At 39.5% G+C, this 13,505-nt stretch overlaps 1 protein-coding gene across 1 annotated transcript in view; it reads left to right on the forward strand.

Moving 5' to 3' along the window:
- VWA3B (von Willebrand factor A domain containing 3B) overlaps nt 1-13,505 on the forward strand; it is a 211,482-nt gene that overhangs the window by 96,988 nt on the left and 100,989 nt on the right. Inside the window, exons 11-12 of the mRNA XM_045886208.2 lie at nt 2,280-2,418; nt 3,479-3,610. Coding sequence (XP_045742164.1) covers nt 2,280-2,418; nt 3,479-3,610 — 271 coding nt within the window. The remainder of the gene's footprint in view (nt 1-2,279; nt 2,419-3,478; nt 3,611-13,505) is intronic.

A 13,505-nucleotide genomic window follows, 5' to 3' on the forward strand; every position in this document is an offset into this window, starting at 1 on the left:
AGTATTTTTTATGATTCCATTTTATTTCGACTGTTGGCTTAAACTCTACCTCTTTATTTTGTTTTGTTGTGTGTATGATAGCTTTAGCACTTATAGTATATATCTTTAACTTACCACTACTTTCAGATAATATTTCACTTCATCTATATCATAAAAATCTTACAACTTCCATTGACCCTTCTGTCTTTTCTACTGTTGTCCTACACTTTATTTCCATATGCGATAAACCCACAATACAGTATAAATAATCAACTGTCCTATAAACAGACTTAAAATGAGAATTAATATATTTTGTATTTATCCACATATTTGATATTTCTGTGGCTCTTTATTCTTTTGTATAGATCCTTGTGCAGGTTTGTTGGTAACAAAGTGCCTCAGCTGTTTTAGTCTGAAAGACTCTAATTTACTTTTATGTTTGGGAGATTTTTTTTGTTTTGCTTTATATAGAATTGTAGGTTTACAGTTTTATATTTCAGTACTTTAAAAATATTTCTCCATTGTCCTTTGCCTTGCTTGATTTATGATGAAAACTCTTATATTATTTTTATGTTGTCTCTGGGTGCTTTTTTTTATCTTTATCATTGAATTTCAAATTATATATTATGATGTGTGTTGGTGGTTTTTTTTTTTCATTTTTCTTCTGTTTAGGTTGTTTGAGATTCTTGTATATATGGGTATATTGTTTTATCAAAATCAGAAACATTTGGCCATATTTCTCCAAATATTTTTTCTGTTTCCCTCTTTCTCCTTTTTCTTAGTCTCTACACATATGTTAGGCTCCTTGATGTTGTTCTGTGGGTTGCTTATTCTCTATTTTTTTTAGGCTTTTTCTCTGTGTTTCATTTTAAATTGCTTCCTATTGCAATGTCCTTTTTAAGGTTCCCTGATCTTCTGCTAGTGTAATGTCTGTTAATACCATGTAGTGTATTTTTAATTTTGGTAATTGTACATCTCTGTAAGTTTCCTTTTGTACTTTCCATTCCTTTCCTTGTTCTGCTTATACTTTACCTTGCTGAACATATGGATTATATTTATAATAGCTGTGTAACATCCTTTTCTACTAATTCCAGTATTTGTGTTATTTTAGAGTCTGTTTCTGTTGATCTGTTTTTCTTCTGGTTATGGGTCATATTTTCCTGCTTCTTTGCATGGCTCGTAATTTTTTACTGGAATGCAGACATTTTGAATTTTACATTCTTGGGTCCTGGATTTTGCTGTATTTTTAAAATACATGTTCTTTGATGCAGTTATGTTCCTTGGAATCACTTTGATCCTCTGGGGCTTGCTTTTAAGTTATGTTAACATAGGTCTAGGTCAGCCTTTAGTCCAGGGCTAATTTGCTTCTACTACTAAGGCAATACCCTTATGAGGACTCCTTGATGTCCCATGTATTAAGGAGGCTTTCCCCCTCTGGTTGTTTGGAAGATGAAGTAGCCCTGTGTAAGCTCTGAGGTGTTGATCTACTTACTCCTTTATGGTGATTTGTTCCTTAGCTTTAGTAGTTTCTTCACATGCATGCCGTGATCATTACTTAGACAAAATCTTTAGGGTACTCTCTGCAGATGGCCAGAGCCCATTCTCTCTCCCCTTTTTTTCTCTCTTTCTCCATCCCTTCCCACCCTCTCTGCTTCTATGCAGCAACCTCTTCTTCGTTATTTTGCCTACAAATTCTAGTTGCTTAGCCTTGGTGAACTCTGAACTCAGTTTCAAGTATTTTTTCCATCTGCTCTGCTCCCTCCTCCAGGTCTTGGCTGAGGCTGTGAACTTAATTTACATCCTGTTATGGGAGCCTGAGTCCCAATCACAGAAGCAGTCCTGCTCATACAACTGTCTGATGCTTAGTTATTGTAGGGATCTGGTGTTGCTTGATATTGTCCGTAAGCTTCACTGAAGCTTCAGGAATGTGCTGGCATTACTAACTTGACTGTAGTCAGCAGGGTTAAAAGAACAAATGGTCTGAAGTCATAACTGAGGAAGTAATTTACTTTTGGCTTTGGAACCCAGTATTGGATTTATTTTTCGGTCCTATTGATTTTCCTAGTTCTGTTTTACTTGGATTGATGATGGAGAAGTGGAGGGGGTTAGTGATGAGGGAGCCAGCCCAAATGTAGGATTTTCCACAGAAAACCCTCCAAATGAGTAATCTACTCCCAGAAGATTGTGCATAACCAACACAGCACAGCTTGGCCTTTGTAGATGTATTATTAAGTTCTTAGGAAGATGCTGACATTGCCCACAGGCTCTAAAAATTCACTTTCAACCTATTTCCTGCCTAGGATTAAGTGGCTACAGGATAGAAGTCAAATCCTCTTTGGAAAAGTACGTAATGATTGCATCTATGTCCTCATTGATACATCTCACTCAATGAAGAGCAAACTGGACTTGGTGAAGGACAAGATCATCCAGTTTATACAGGTTAGATGGAGCTGTCAGGTGCATGGATTTGGGGGCCTTTGTATCATGAATGCATCTGCAGCAGCCTTCACCTGCACTGGTTATGAGAGGTACACAGGTGAGGTTTGCACTCAGACATCCACAGGAAAGCCACCTTAGATAAAAGCTCCCTTTTGCCAGTTAGAGAATCATCAGTTCTCTTTCGCAGGCAGACCCTTCCTGTGGCAGGGTCCTTTCTGTAACACATGGGTTACTAAGGGAGTTTCAGTGTCCACTGCTTCATGTTTCCTCTGTCCTGAAACCTGTGGTGTGCACACATCTCCATTGTTTTCCAGATGCTCTTCAGCTCAGCATTTTTATTTTAATTTCCAGTATTTATTAGCAGTGTTGCATGCATTGGCCCCAGAACTGATGTGTGGGAGGAGTGTAGGCTGATGCTTAGGAGCTTCCAGTTCCTATTCCACCTGTGGTGCCTCCGACTGTGTGACCTAAAGCAGACTGCTCTCCTAACTGTTAGCCCCCACACCTACAGATGGGTATCCTGGTACTGTCGCTAATTAATGACATTGGTGGGAGCGTTACCACAGAAGATCACTGCAGGGAGTGTTTGCGAGTACAAAATACAGGTTTTAATTTGATAAGCCTGTACTGGAGAAATACGGGCTGGTAGAAGACAAGTGAATAGCCTTTACGAAAACATGATTACCAAAACAGTGACACCATTTTGGATTTCTCTTCTTTAAGCAGATTGCATTTCCTGTGAGTATGCGGTATACCATCAATGCTAGTATTAAAGACAACAACTTTTAATGCCATATTATATATAAAAACTTATGCATGTGTGTAACATATGTAATATATTCATACATACATACATTTGTAAAAGTGTAATCTCCAAACTGTGTAAATTTTATTTAAATATTTTTTGTACTGGAAAAGATTTTCTCTTTCGCATGTAATTTTTAGCTTCCAGAACTGAAAATAGATAACATAGTGACTAAAACTTATCAAACTATGACCTGTCTTAACCTTTTCTTACATCTGAGTGGTGTTACGGTTAAATAATAATTCTCTCTTACAGGAACAGCTGAAATATAAAAGGAAATTCAATTTTGTGCAGTTTGACGCCCAAGCAGTTGCTTGGCAGGAAAAACTTGTTGAAATCAATGAAGATAATTTGAGAGGGGCTCAGTCCTGGGTTAGAGACATTCAGGTAAGAAAGATGGAGGCCGGGTCTGGCGGAAGAAGCCTGACTTGATCACCTACTGAGTTAGTTCATGCCATGGAAGTTCTTGAGAAAGGGCTCTGAGTGCCAAGATGGCAGGGGTTTGCACACTCATTTTGTTTACAATAGTCACATTCATCTAAGCTCATGAGTCACTATCTTAACATTTAGATCAGACTTTGTTCACAAGACACCATTTCCAGAGCTGCCGTTGGCTCAGATCTCAGCCCCTTTATGAAGATAAATTTCAAAATTTAATTTTTTTGTACTCAAACCTTCAGATTTGATCTTTCTGAGACCTCGTTATTGTTTCAAGTAATATATTGCAGCTATTTTTGCCAGTGGATTTTGTTCCAAAGTAGTGAACTGGTGGAAACACACAGAGAGAAGCTGGAGAGAGAGGGCAGCAGCAAGATACAGTGAGAAAGTGAAATAAATTCTTCAGTCCTGCCTTTTACTTGGAGAACCTTAAAGCTACCCCTCTTGGCATTTACACAGACTACTAGGAAGGAATTTCCTTTCCTTAAATTTTCTCTTGTCTTGAGCTTATCTTAATTTTTTTAAAGTTCTTTTTCCAGAACCATATAGCATTCCAGATATTTGAGATATGCTAAAATTGAAACTAATGGCTCTTCTCAAAAAGTCAGATGTAGATCACAGACATCTTTAGAATAGTTCAGTACCGAGTTTAGAGTCCCAGATTTGACAGGGGGCCACAAATGGACACTAGTAAACCTCCTTGAATATTGCTTGTGCTGTCATTGGAATGTACCAGAATTCCCTTGGGATTGATTTTTTTTTAAAAAATGGGAGAAGGGAGAAATAGATTCTGTAAGAAATAATGATGCCTGTAAGATCTTGATCTAACTGGCCACCTTATCCTGGGAAAGAATATCCAATTCATACCCAACTTGATAAATTTCCAGGATTAACCAGTGAAGTTACTTGAGATATATGCTCCCTCCTTTTACAGACCATAGGTAATAGTTAATTCAGAGCCCACTAATTTAGGGTTTGTCATGAGAAGATATTATATATGTAATATCATTAGATAAAAACATTAATGGTGCTTCTTTATACAAAAAATCACTAATGAGTAGAACCAGCCATCTAAATGGCTAAAAATCAAAGTATGATTCTGTTCTCTTCAAAAATCTTCATTGAAGCTCTCTTGCTCGCTTGCTGAATGTGCAAAATTTATTTTCAAGATGATCAGATTTCTCTATATTCTTTTGACTCTCTTGGCTCAGGAATCAATCCAGTGAATTCAGGACTGCCACTCAGGTGTTCTGACAGTGCCATGTGCTGGTGTCGGAGCTGTATTTCCTCCTCCTCCAGCAGGCATAGCCAGTCCTAGGGTCAGAGGAGCACAAGCTGGGGGCGGGGTCTGGGCCAAGGCTCCTGGGGGAGCAGGGAGGGAGCAGGTGCAAAAGAGGCACTAACTCCTGACCATCTTTCATGTGATTTTTAGTCTGGCTTTCTCCTAGCTTTTCTACCATCTTTTCAACATTCCCTGAACAGTGGGCTTGTCAACAAGACTATTGAGATGGGGCTCAGAAAGAAGAGTTGTACTGTTTATCATCTGAGCTACATTTCTGCTGCCCAAATGTTGAAGGAGTTTTTTGGTGTGTGTGTGTGTTTTTAACTTTTTAATTTTTTTTTTTTTTAAAGATTTTATTTATTTATTCATGAGAGACAGAGAGAGAGAGAGAGAGAGGCAGAGGGAGAAGCAGGCTCCCAAGGAGCAGAGAGCCTGATGCGGGACTCAATCCCAGGACTCTGGGATCATGACCTGAGCCGAAGGCAGACGCTTAACCATCTGAGCCACCCAGGCGCCCTTTAACTTTTTAATTTTAAATCATTTTAGTCCTACAAAAGGGTGGCAGAGATAGTACAGAGGGTGCCTGTATTACCGTTCAGCCAGCTTCCCTAATGTTAACATCTGACATAGCCATAGTTCAATTGCCAAAGCTAAGAAAATCTCAGGGGGCACCTGGCTGGCTCAGTCCGTATAGCATGGGACTCTTGATCACAGGATCCTGAGTTTGAGCCCCATGTTAGTTTTAGAGCCTACTTAAAAAAAAAAAAAGTCTATTTAAACAAAACAAAAACAAAAACTAAGAAAATCACATTGCTTCATTCACAGACTTCATTCAGAGTTCATTAGTCTTTTTACTAATGTTACTGTTCTGTTCCAAGATTCAATCCAGGGTCCCACATTGCATTTATTTATTTTTAAATTTATTTATTATCTAAATATAGTTGACATACAGTTTTATATTAGTTTCAGGTGTACAACATAATGATTCGACAATTCTATACATTACTCAGTGCTCCCCATGGTAAGTGTAGTCACCATCTGTCACCATGCGATATTATTACAATATTATTGACTATATTACCTCTGCTGTACTTTTCATCCCCATGACTTATTTATTTGATAACTGGAAGTTTCTACCTCTTAATCCCCTTCTCCTCTTTCACTCATCCCCCCATATTACATTTAGTTGCAGTCTCCTCAGTCTCTTCCAGTCTGTAACATGTCCTCAGTGATTCCTCGTCTTTCATGACCTTGACGCTTTTGAAGAGTATTGATCAGGTGTTTTGAAGAATGTCCTTCAATTTAGATTTATCTCATGCTTTCTAATAGTTAGATTGGGGTTAGAATACCACAGAGGAGATGCGTCCTCCTCAGTGCATCATGTTGAGTAGTGTATGATGTTGATATGCCTTAATACTGGTGATGTTAACTTCAAGATTTGGGTAAGGTGGCATCTGCCAGCTTGTTCCCCTGTAAAGTTACTATTTTTTTCTTTTTATAGATAAGACATGTTTTGGATGAGATACTTTGAGGCTATACACATATCCTTTGTTTCTTAAACATTTACCCACTAATTTTAGCATTCAGTGGTAGATCTTCTCTACAAAATTATTACTGTGCTGTTCTAATGGTGACTTTCTGTTTCCTCCATTCCTTTTACATTTATGTGTTAGAATTCTTCTGTAACTGAGTTTCCCCTTTCTCCCTTTTATTTATTCATCAATCATATTTATTTCATTATGGACTCATGAATATTGATTTACTCTTTCAGTAATAATACTATTGCTATTTATTTTGTTACTAAGCTTGTTCCCACTTTGGCCATTGGGAACTCTTTTAGGTTGCCCCCTGTGTCCTTCACATATGCATCTAGCTTTTCTTTTTCTTGAATACTTCCTTACTTTCTGGCTCTATGAGATGTTTCATGATCATCTTCTAGTTTCCTAGCCTCAACCCTGGAGTTTACCACATCTCCAAAGAACCCTTGTTTCTTTTATTAGAGAATGGTGTTTATAAACCAAAATCTGGGCATTGAGGTATGCTTATTGCTGCTACTGAACTCACTGCTTCTAGGTCCTCTCAGTGGAGAGAGATATGTATAATATCCCATCTGTGCATAAGCGGCTATATTCCTGTATCTATTTATCTGTATTTTCATTAAAGAAGAAAAATAAAACCATGAGTTTATACTAATACCTCTTGCACCCATCCACAGCCCAGGATTTATTTGTCATGAATGTGTTTCCTTATTTGTAACTTCTTTGCCCATGAAAAACCTGATTATCGCTATCTGTAATGTATTTACTTTTTTGTTCAACCCTAGTATACATATAAAGTAGTTTCAGAATTTCTAACCCATACTCTGAGAAACAAATTTATCAGCTGGAGTGCACTGTTTACACATAATTCTTTCTCTCTTTAGCCTTACAGTTTCCAGTCAAAAAAACTGTTTTCTAAAGTTATTAAGGCAGGTACTTTTTTACCCAACTACTTCAGTGTGGTTATGTCATTCATTAGTACGTTAGTTTGCCCATATCCTAGTTGAATTGTATTTTAATTTGTACATGGCACTCTTGTTGGTGTGTGGGTCTATGGGTCTTGACAAATGCAGAGAGTCATGTATTTACACCTCTCTGACCAAAGGCACTGGCAAAAGGTAGGCCCAACAGAGATCTAGTGAGAATCCCCAAACTCCACTCCACAACCCAGGCCCTGGCACATAGTCCAGTTCATTGGAAGCAGTGGCGATAGTATAGCCATGGCTATCCCAGTCCCTGTTCTTCAACTCAGATCCTATCAAGTGGTCCAGTCTGCCGGCAGCGGCAAAAGCAGCAAAGCTCCAGCAGCCCAGTTGCCATTTCACAACCCAAATCTGGAGGGCAGTCTGATCCACTAGAAACAATGGCAGCAGTAAGGTCCTCGGCCACCCTTGCCCCCCATGCCACAGCACTGTACGAGTGGTCTGATTGTTGGCAGCAGCAACAGTAGCAACATCCCAGGCTGTCTCACACTGCACTCCACGCCTGGGGTACGGGCAGGTGATCCCATACAGCTGTAGCAGTGGCAGCAGCAAAGCCTGGGGCATTTCTAAAACCAGGTCACCTGTAGGTGGCATGACCTGCTAGCAACAGCAAAGTCCCTGATTGTCCCAGCTTCACAACTGGGGCACCAATGGGAAGTCCAATCCTGCAACAACAACAAAGGCAAAGCTTTGTGTCTTCCTGCTCTCAACTCAGCAGTATAAATAGAGTTAGACTCAGCAGCTTCTGCTTGTATACCCCAGAAGGTCACCTAGCACCATTAGGCAGCCCAGAGACGTGCCTTTCCTGGGCTTCCTACAGATAGCACCAAATAGGAACTGAGTGGGAGCTCCAGCAGCACAAGAAGAACAAAGCAGACCAGAATAGGATTGCATGGGGTAGAAAATTAAATTGTCATTGGAACTAAAGCCCACAAACATAGGCTAAAATAAACATGCTAAACTTGAACAGGGTGACTGCCTGCTAAATGACATTTAAATGGGAATAATCTCCTAATATAGTAACCAAATTGTCCAGGACATAAAAAAATCACTCATCATACCAAGATCCAAGAAATCCACATTTGACTGAGAAGAGCAATCAACTGATGCCAGTACCAACAGAGCCTCAGGGATCTCTGGGACAGTAAAAAAGAGGTAATATTCTTACCATCAGAATTCTAGAAAAGAGTGTGGGACTGAAAAAGTATTCAAAGAAGTAATGGCTAAAAGCTCCCCAAATTTGGTTGACAACATAAAAAGTACAATTCAAGAACCTAAGCAAACCCCAAATAGGTAAAACCAAAGAAATCCATACCATGACACATTATATTTAATCTTCTGAAAACTAAAGACAAAGAAAAATCCTAAAAATAGCCAAAGAGAAATAACACATAAACTATAAAGGAATACCAATTCAAATGACAGCAGTTTCTCATCTGAAACCATGAGACCAGAAGGAAGTGGCACAACATTTTTCAAGTGCTGAAAGAAAAGAACTGTAAGCCATGAATCATCTTTCTGGTGAAAATATCCTCAGGATTGAAGGAGAAGGAAAACGACAAGAATTTGATGCTGGGAGACATATCCTTAAAGAATGGCTAATGGAAGCTCTCCAAATAGGAAGAAAGCTTGGACCTTCAGAAGTAAAGGAAGAACAATAGGATGGGTATATAAAAGTAAACAGAGCAGAGAATCTGTAACCTTATGAGTTGCTTTAATCATGTTTTATGGTTCAAGCAAAAGTTTAACACCATCTAATATGGTGTATAATAAATATAGAGGAAGTACTTCAGACAAGGGACCTACATGGAAAGGATAGTTTGAAGTGGTAAACCATCAGTATCAGGAGGCTATGATAAGTTACACATATGCATAAGAAAATACCTAGAGCAACCATGAAGCCCACTACATAAGGGAACACACTCAAAAACATTACAAATAAATCAGAATAGAACACTAAAAAAATGTTCAAATAATCCATGGGAAGGAAAGGAAAAATAAGGTACATGAGAAACAAGAGGAAATACACAGAAAACAAAAAATGGGAAGCTTAATTAAATATCAGTAATTGCATGTAAATGGTCTAAATATACCAATTACATGACAGAGACTGGAGAGTAGACAAAAACATGATCCAACTCTATGTGGTCTGTAAGAAGCTCCCTTCAAAAGTAACACACAGGTTGAAAGTAGAAGGATGGAAAAGATATATACACACTAATTTTTAAAAATCTGGAGTAAATATGTTAATATCACATAAAGTAGACATTAAAGCAAAGAGAACTACTAGAGACTTAACATGATAATAAAAAGATCAACCCAACAAGAGGATAACAATCCTAGCTATACTCGTGGTGAACACAGCACACACAAACTTGTCCAGTCATGGTGTTATACCCCTGAAACTAATGTAACATTGTGTGTTAGCTATACTTTAATTGAGAAAAAAAGAAGACAACAATCCTAAATGTGTATGCACCAAACAACAAAGCTTCAAAATACATGGACCAAACCTTATGGAGTCAAAAGAAATGATAGACAAATACAGCAATTCTACTTGGGGACTTTGGTACCCCAGTCTTAGCAGTTAATAGCACTATTGAACAGTCATCAGGGATTTGGAAGAACCGAACAACACCTTCAACTAACAATATCTAATTAACATTTATAGAACGCTCCACCCACCAACAGAATACATATTCTTTTCCAACAAACATTGACCATTCACATAAATAGACCATATCTTGAGTCATAAAACAACCCTTAACAAATTTAAAAGAATTGAAATCATACAGTATTGAGTCACAGATGTCTTGTGACTGTAGTGGAATCAAACTAGAAATCAATAAGAGACACCATGAAAATCTCAGAACACTTGGAAATTAAAGAACAGGCTTTAAATAACTCACCAATCAGGGGTGCCTGGGTGGCTCAGTCATTGGGCGTCTGCCTTCGGCTCAGGTCATGATCCCAGGGTCCTGGGATCGAGCCCCACATCGGGCTCCCTGCTCTGCAGGAGGCCTGCTTCTCCCTCTCCCACTCCCCCTGCTTGTGTTCCTGCTCATGCTCTCTCTCTCTCTCTGTGTTAAATAAATAAATTTAAAAAAAATCTTTAAATAATTCGCAGATCAGAAAGGAAATCACAGAGAAAATTCAAAATTTCATAGAATTAGGGACACCTGAGTGGCTCAGTTGGTTAAGCATGTGCCTATGGCTCAGGTCATGATCCCAGGGTCCTGGAATCGAGTTCTACATCAGGCTCCCTGCTCAGTGGGGAGTCTGCTTCTGCCTCTGCCCCTCCCCTCCAGTCGTGTTCTCTCTCTGGCTCTCTCTCTCTCTTAAATAAATAAGATCTTTAAAAAAAAAAGTTTCATAAAGTTTAATGAAAAGTAAGCAAAGCATGAAAATGTGTGGAATGCAGCTAATACAGTGCTGAGAAGGAATTTAATGCACTAAAAGCCTACATTAAAAAAGAGGAAATGATTTCAAATCAATAATCTATGTTCTTATGTCAAGAACCTCTGGTCTATCTTTTCATAGATGTTTATATAGGAGACAGCCTTGGAAAGTAGCAAAAGGTGGAGTGCTTATTGTCCAGTATAAAGATAGTATCTAACTCCAGAGCAAAGGACAAGCATGCTTACAATCCATTATAGAATATTCAGTTTTCCTAAGTTCAGGGTCCCTCTCCTTTAACAAAACCTACTGTGTGTGCAAGTGTCACTTAACCCTCTTCCCATTACCCTATGGGAATTGGAACTCAGGAAACTGGTGCAGAAACCACCCCCCAACCCCCCCGACATTCTGGCTACTGTTGTTGCTGTGAGTAGTAAAGTCCTTCGTTGGTGACCCAGAAGTCTTGGATCTTCTGCCAGCACCCATGTTAGTTTGCAAGTAAGGTCAGTAATCTGTAATCTGCAAGTAATCTCAGGCCCTTCACAGCTTTTGATGTATATTCATGTAAAAACCTGCAAGCAAACGTTTGTAATAGCTTTATTTGTAAATGCTCAAAATGGGAAATGACACAGATGTCCTTCAACAGGGAATGGATAAACAATTTTACATCCATACAATGATGGATGCTACTCATTCATAAAAAGGAACAAACTCTTGATTCATGAAATAGCTTGGGTAAATCTTAAATGCGCTTTGGTAGGTGAAAGAGGCTCAACCCAAAAGGCTATATACTGTGAGGAGGAGGGAGAGGTTGAAGTTCAGCTTCCCCACTTGGACTCTGAGGGGTGGAGCACCTCGAAACTGCTGGGTAGGAGTGGACACGGTCGGGCAGGGAGGACTTGTTACACTTGGTGGGGGTGAGAGTCTTGGCTCACCACTTGGCCTTCTCTACCACCACCCTGGTAGGAGCGTCAGGGCATTTTATTTTATTTATCCTACTTGACCTTCTTGGGTCCATGGGTTTATGTCTGTCATTGTTTTTGGAAAATTCTCAGCCCTTTTTGCAGTTATTTCTCCTATCCTGTTTTCTTTGTTGTATTTCCAGTTATGCACATGTCAGACCATTTGATATCATCCCACAGCCCTTTGATGTGTTTTGATTACTCTTTGTATTCATCTGCATTACTGTTTTTTTTTTTTTTTTAATTTCATTAGTGTGTTTTTGATGTTTAGTGTTTCCATTCAGTTATTTCTTAAGGTTTTCATCCCTCTGCTGAAATTACCCATCTGGTCTCTAGCGTTGTTCACCTTTGCCGTTAGAAATTTTAATGTATTAATCACAATTCTTTTAAATTTTCTTTCAAATAGTTTCAGCATCTGTGTCATACCTGAATTTGTTTCTGATGAGTACTTTTATATCTTGGTAGTATGTTGTTTCTTTCTTTTTAGCATGCTTACTTTTTTTGTTGTTGTTCTTAAAAACTAGACATCACATGTAGTATATAGACACTGAAATAAATATTATTTATGTCTGGAAATGAGCATACCTTTCTTTTTTGGGAGAGAGGCATAAATTTAATCTAATCCAGAGCTGGGCTAGATTTGAGGTTTGTTTGTTACTGTTACCTCCAGTGCACATTCCCCTCAAATTCTTGTGGTGGTACTTGGCTTAGGGTCGGGGATGATGTCCTAGAGACTTATTCTTCACTGTCTGCTCCGCCCTCAGACTTTAATTTTCCCTTCACATTGGGCCTCAGAGAGAGTCTGTCTCTTTACAAGTTCCTTGCTAGTCAGGGTTCGTAGGGTAGTGCTGGGGTGGGTGTTCTCATCTTAGGCAGGCTGGTGTCCCAGAGGCTCAGGGGTGTGTTCCTCTCAGTAGTTCTGAGCCCAGCACCTAGCCTTGCTCCTTTTCCAGGTGTGGAGGGTTTGGTTTTTCCCCCTTTCCTTCCTTCTGCTGTCCTGGATTTTCACCAGTGTCCTACGGGTGACTGTGTTCCTTGCCCCCCTCCCGCACCCCCCCACATTCACACATTAGGGCTTTTATTCTGAAGGTGAGATGGAACATAAGAGTTCCTGTGTCACTGTTCTTCCCCAGTTGTGCTCCATGAAGGAGACTTTCTTGGGCCAGTCTTTTCTGTGAGCACCCTGTGGGCTTTATGGTGAAAAAGCCTTCAAGAGAATGCAGATTTCCCATCTATTGGTGGCCTGCGGACCTTTACCTTCTCACCAATATATATCTGGCCAGCCTCTACCAATTTGCCAATCCCCCCAGGCAAACTCTTCTTACTAGTGTCTGCTGCATCTCATGCCAAGGAGCAGTGTTTGCATCTAACTGGTCTCTGCACGGGCCTGTCTGTCTTCACATTTGGGGCCAGCTAGTTCCCCTGTGACCTGAGCACTCTGATGAGCGTAACGAAAGGCATTTACTTGTTGTTTGTCTGGCTTCTTTTTGTTCTAAGTTTGGCAGTGACACTCTGGCCAGTGCTCTATATCCTTGGGCAGAAACTGCAGGGGTTTTAAAAACACAGTTTCTTTGCTCTACCCCAGATGGCCGATGTTACCATGCTCACATTTGACTAAATCCCGGTTTGCCCTGCCAGGCTTGTATTCAGACTGTATATGTAAGCTGTGTTGACAGCCGACTG

The sequence above is a fragment of the Mirounga angustirostris genome, unplaced genomic scaffold, assembly GCF_029215605.1.
Source record: "Mirounga angustirostris isolate CCGP_5_RB_7025 unplaced genomic scaffold, mMirAng1.0.hap1 SCAF_10, whole genome shotgun sequence".
NCBI lineage: Eukaryota > Metazoa > Chordata > Mammalia > Carnivora > Phocidae > Mirounga > Mirounga angustirostris.